At 39.3% G+C, this 1,344-nt stretch overlaps 1 protein-coding gene across 1 annotated transcript in view; it reads left to right on the top strand.

Moving 5' to 3' along the window:
• Positions 1-1,344, top strand: part of LOC104498011 (putative leucine-rich repeat-containing protein DDB_G0290503) — a gene marked incomplete at its 5' end in the record, with an annotated part of 22,512 nt that overhangs the window by 11,956 nt on the left and 9,212 nt on the right. Inside the window, one exon of the mRNA XM_010141333.1 lies at positions 1,171-1,339. Within this exon, the coding sequence (XP_010139635.1) occupies positions 1,171-1,339 (169 nt within the window). The remainder of the gene's footprint in view (positions 1-1,170; positions 1,340-1,344) is intronic.

The raw sequence follows: 1,344 nt of genomic DNA, 5'->3' as shown, positions 1-1,344 counted from the left end.
ACTCTTTCCAGGGTACACTTTGCCCCATCCAGGTAAGTATTGATTGTGGCTGAACAGAATTATTATTACTGAATTCTGAACATAGAATAATTACTGAGATCTGCCTATGGGTCAAGTAAAATGCAAACAAGTTGTTACAAATAGGTTTTGCTGCACTTGGCCATTTAATTCCCAACTTTGCTATCTGATGTGTTACTTTTCAAATTAGTGGATCTTCATCTTGGGTTGGAGAAAAAATGTTCAGCTGATGCCAAAGTTTTCTGAGTTGACTTTGGGACCCTGGATTGCAGGAAGTCCTAGAGAGAATTTGGTTTGGACATCTAGTGGCCTGTATGAAATCCAAAAGCACCAGTCAGAATGTTACTTTCTTGCTTTTTAATATTGCTATCTACTATGCTTTGAAAATTGAGAACGTTGTTCCACTTCTAACCACCTGCAGTAGCTGTGATTTCAACACCACCGTCACATAAAAAAGATAAGGATTTCATCTGCCTTCTGGAACGTACATTTATGGAGGACTGCTTCAGTATCTTTGAGGATATGTGAGACAAAGGCTTTGTTTCACTGACTATGTCAAAGAAGTCTAGATTTCTGTACAGCTGTGCATTTGGTAGTGTGTACAGTAAGGGTCATCTCAGGTATGTTTCTTTTGTCTCAGGGATGGAAGCTTGCTTTACAAAACACTATAAGAAATCTAATTTTCTTTCTGTTGAGTCTATTATTTGAACTATATGCTTGAAAAGAGGGTCATGTATCAAAGCTGCGGAACTCTCTGTGTTTAAATAAAGACAGCCCAAATGACTAATCCTCTACAACCTGTGGCTTATTTTCAAAGCCTTCTGCTTCCTGCACTGCTTCAACATCTCATGCCAAGAAACTCACCATCAAATCAGAAACTGGGAGAATGGGGAAGCCTCATTGCACTTCTTTTATCTTTGCTATTTTCCGTGAAGGAGAGGAAGAGAGGTGGCTCCAAAGATTTTAAAACCACAGACTGAAAGGCAGCTGTTTAAAAATGCTAATGTGTGGAGATGGCACAGAAAAGAAAGTTAGTATGGAAAGGAGGAAAATCTGTATGAGAAGCCTCTTAACCATTACTTTGCATGGGGAAGACCACATACTATGTAAGTGTTTCTGGGGAATCCTACTAAAATTGTTTTTCCTTTGCAGATCCGTAAGAAGAAAGCGACTATGAACAAAGAGATCATGTCTTTGAGGGATCTCAAGGTTTCTGTTATTGATGAAATCAAATGTTTAGTGCAAGAATTGAAATCCGTACAGGCAGCCTTGGATTTATCGGAACGTGTCGCTCTTCCTCTGATCCCTCAGTTACACCCAGATGAG

This window comes from Buceros rhinoceros, unplaced genomic scaffold, assembly GCF_000710305.1.
Source record: "Buceros rhinoceros silvestris isolate BGI_N320 unplaced genomic scaffold, ASM71030v1 scaffold868, whole genome shotgun sequence".
In the NCBI taxonomy this organism is placed as follows: domain Eukaryota; kingdom Metazoa; phylum Chordata; class Aves; order Bucerotiformes; family Bucerotidae; genus Buceros; species Buceros rhinoceros.
Note: the sequence above shows the minus strand (reverse complement) of the source record. Positions and strands in the feature narration are given on the sequence as shown.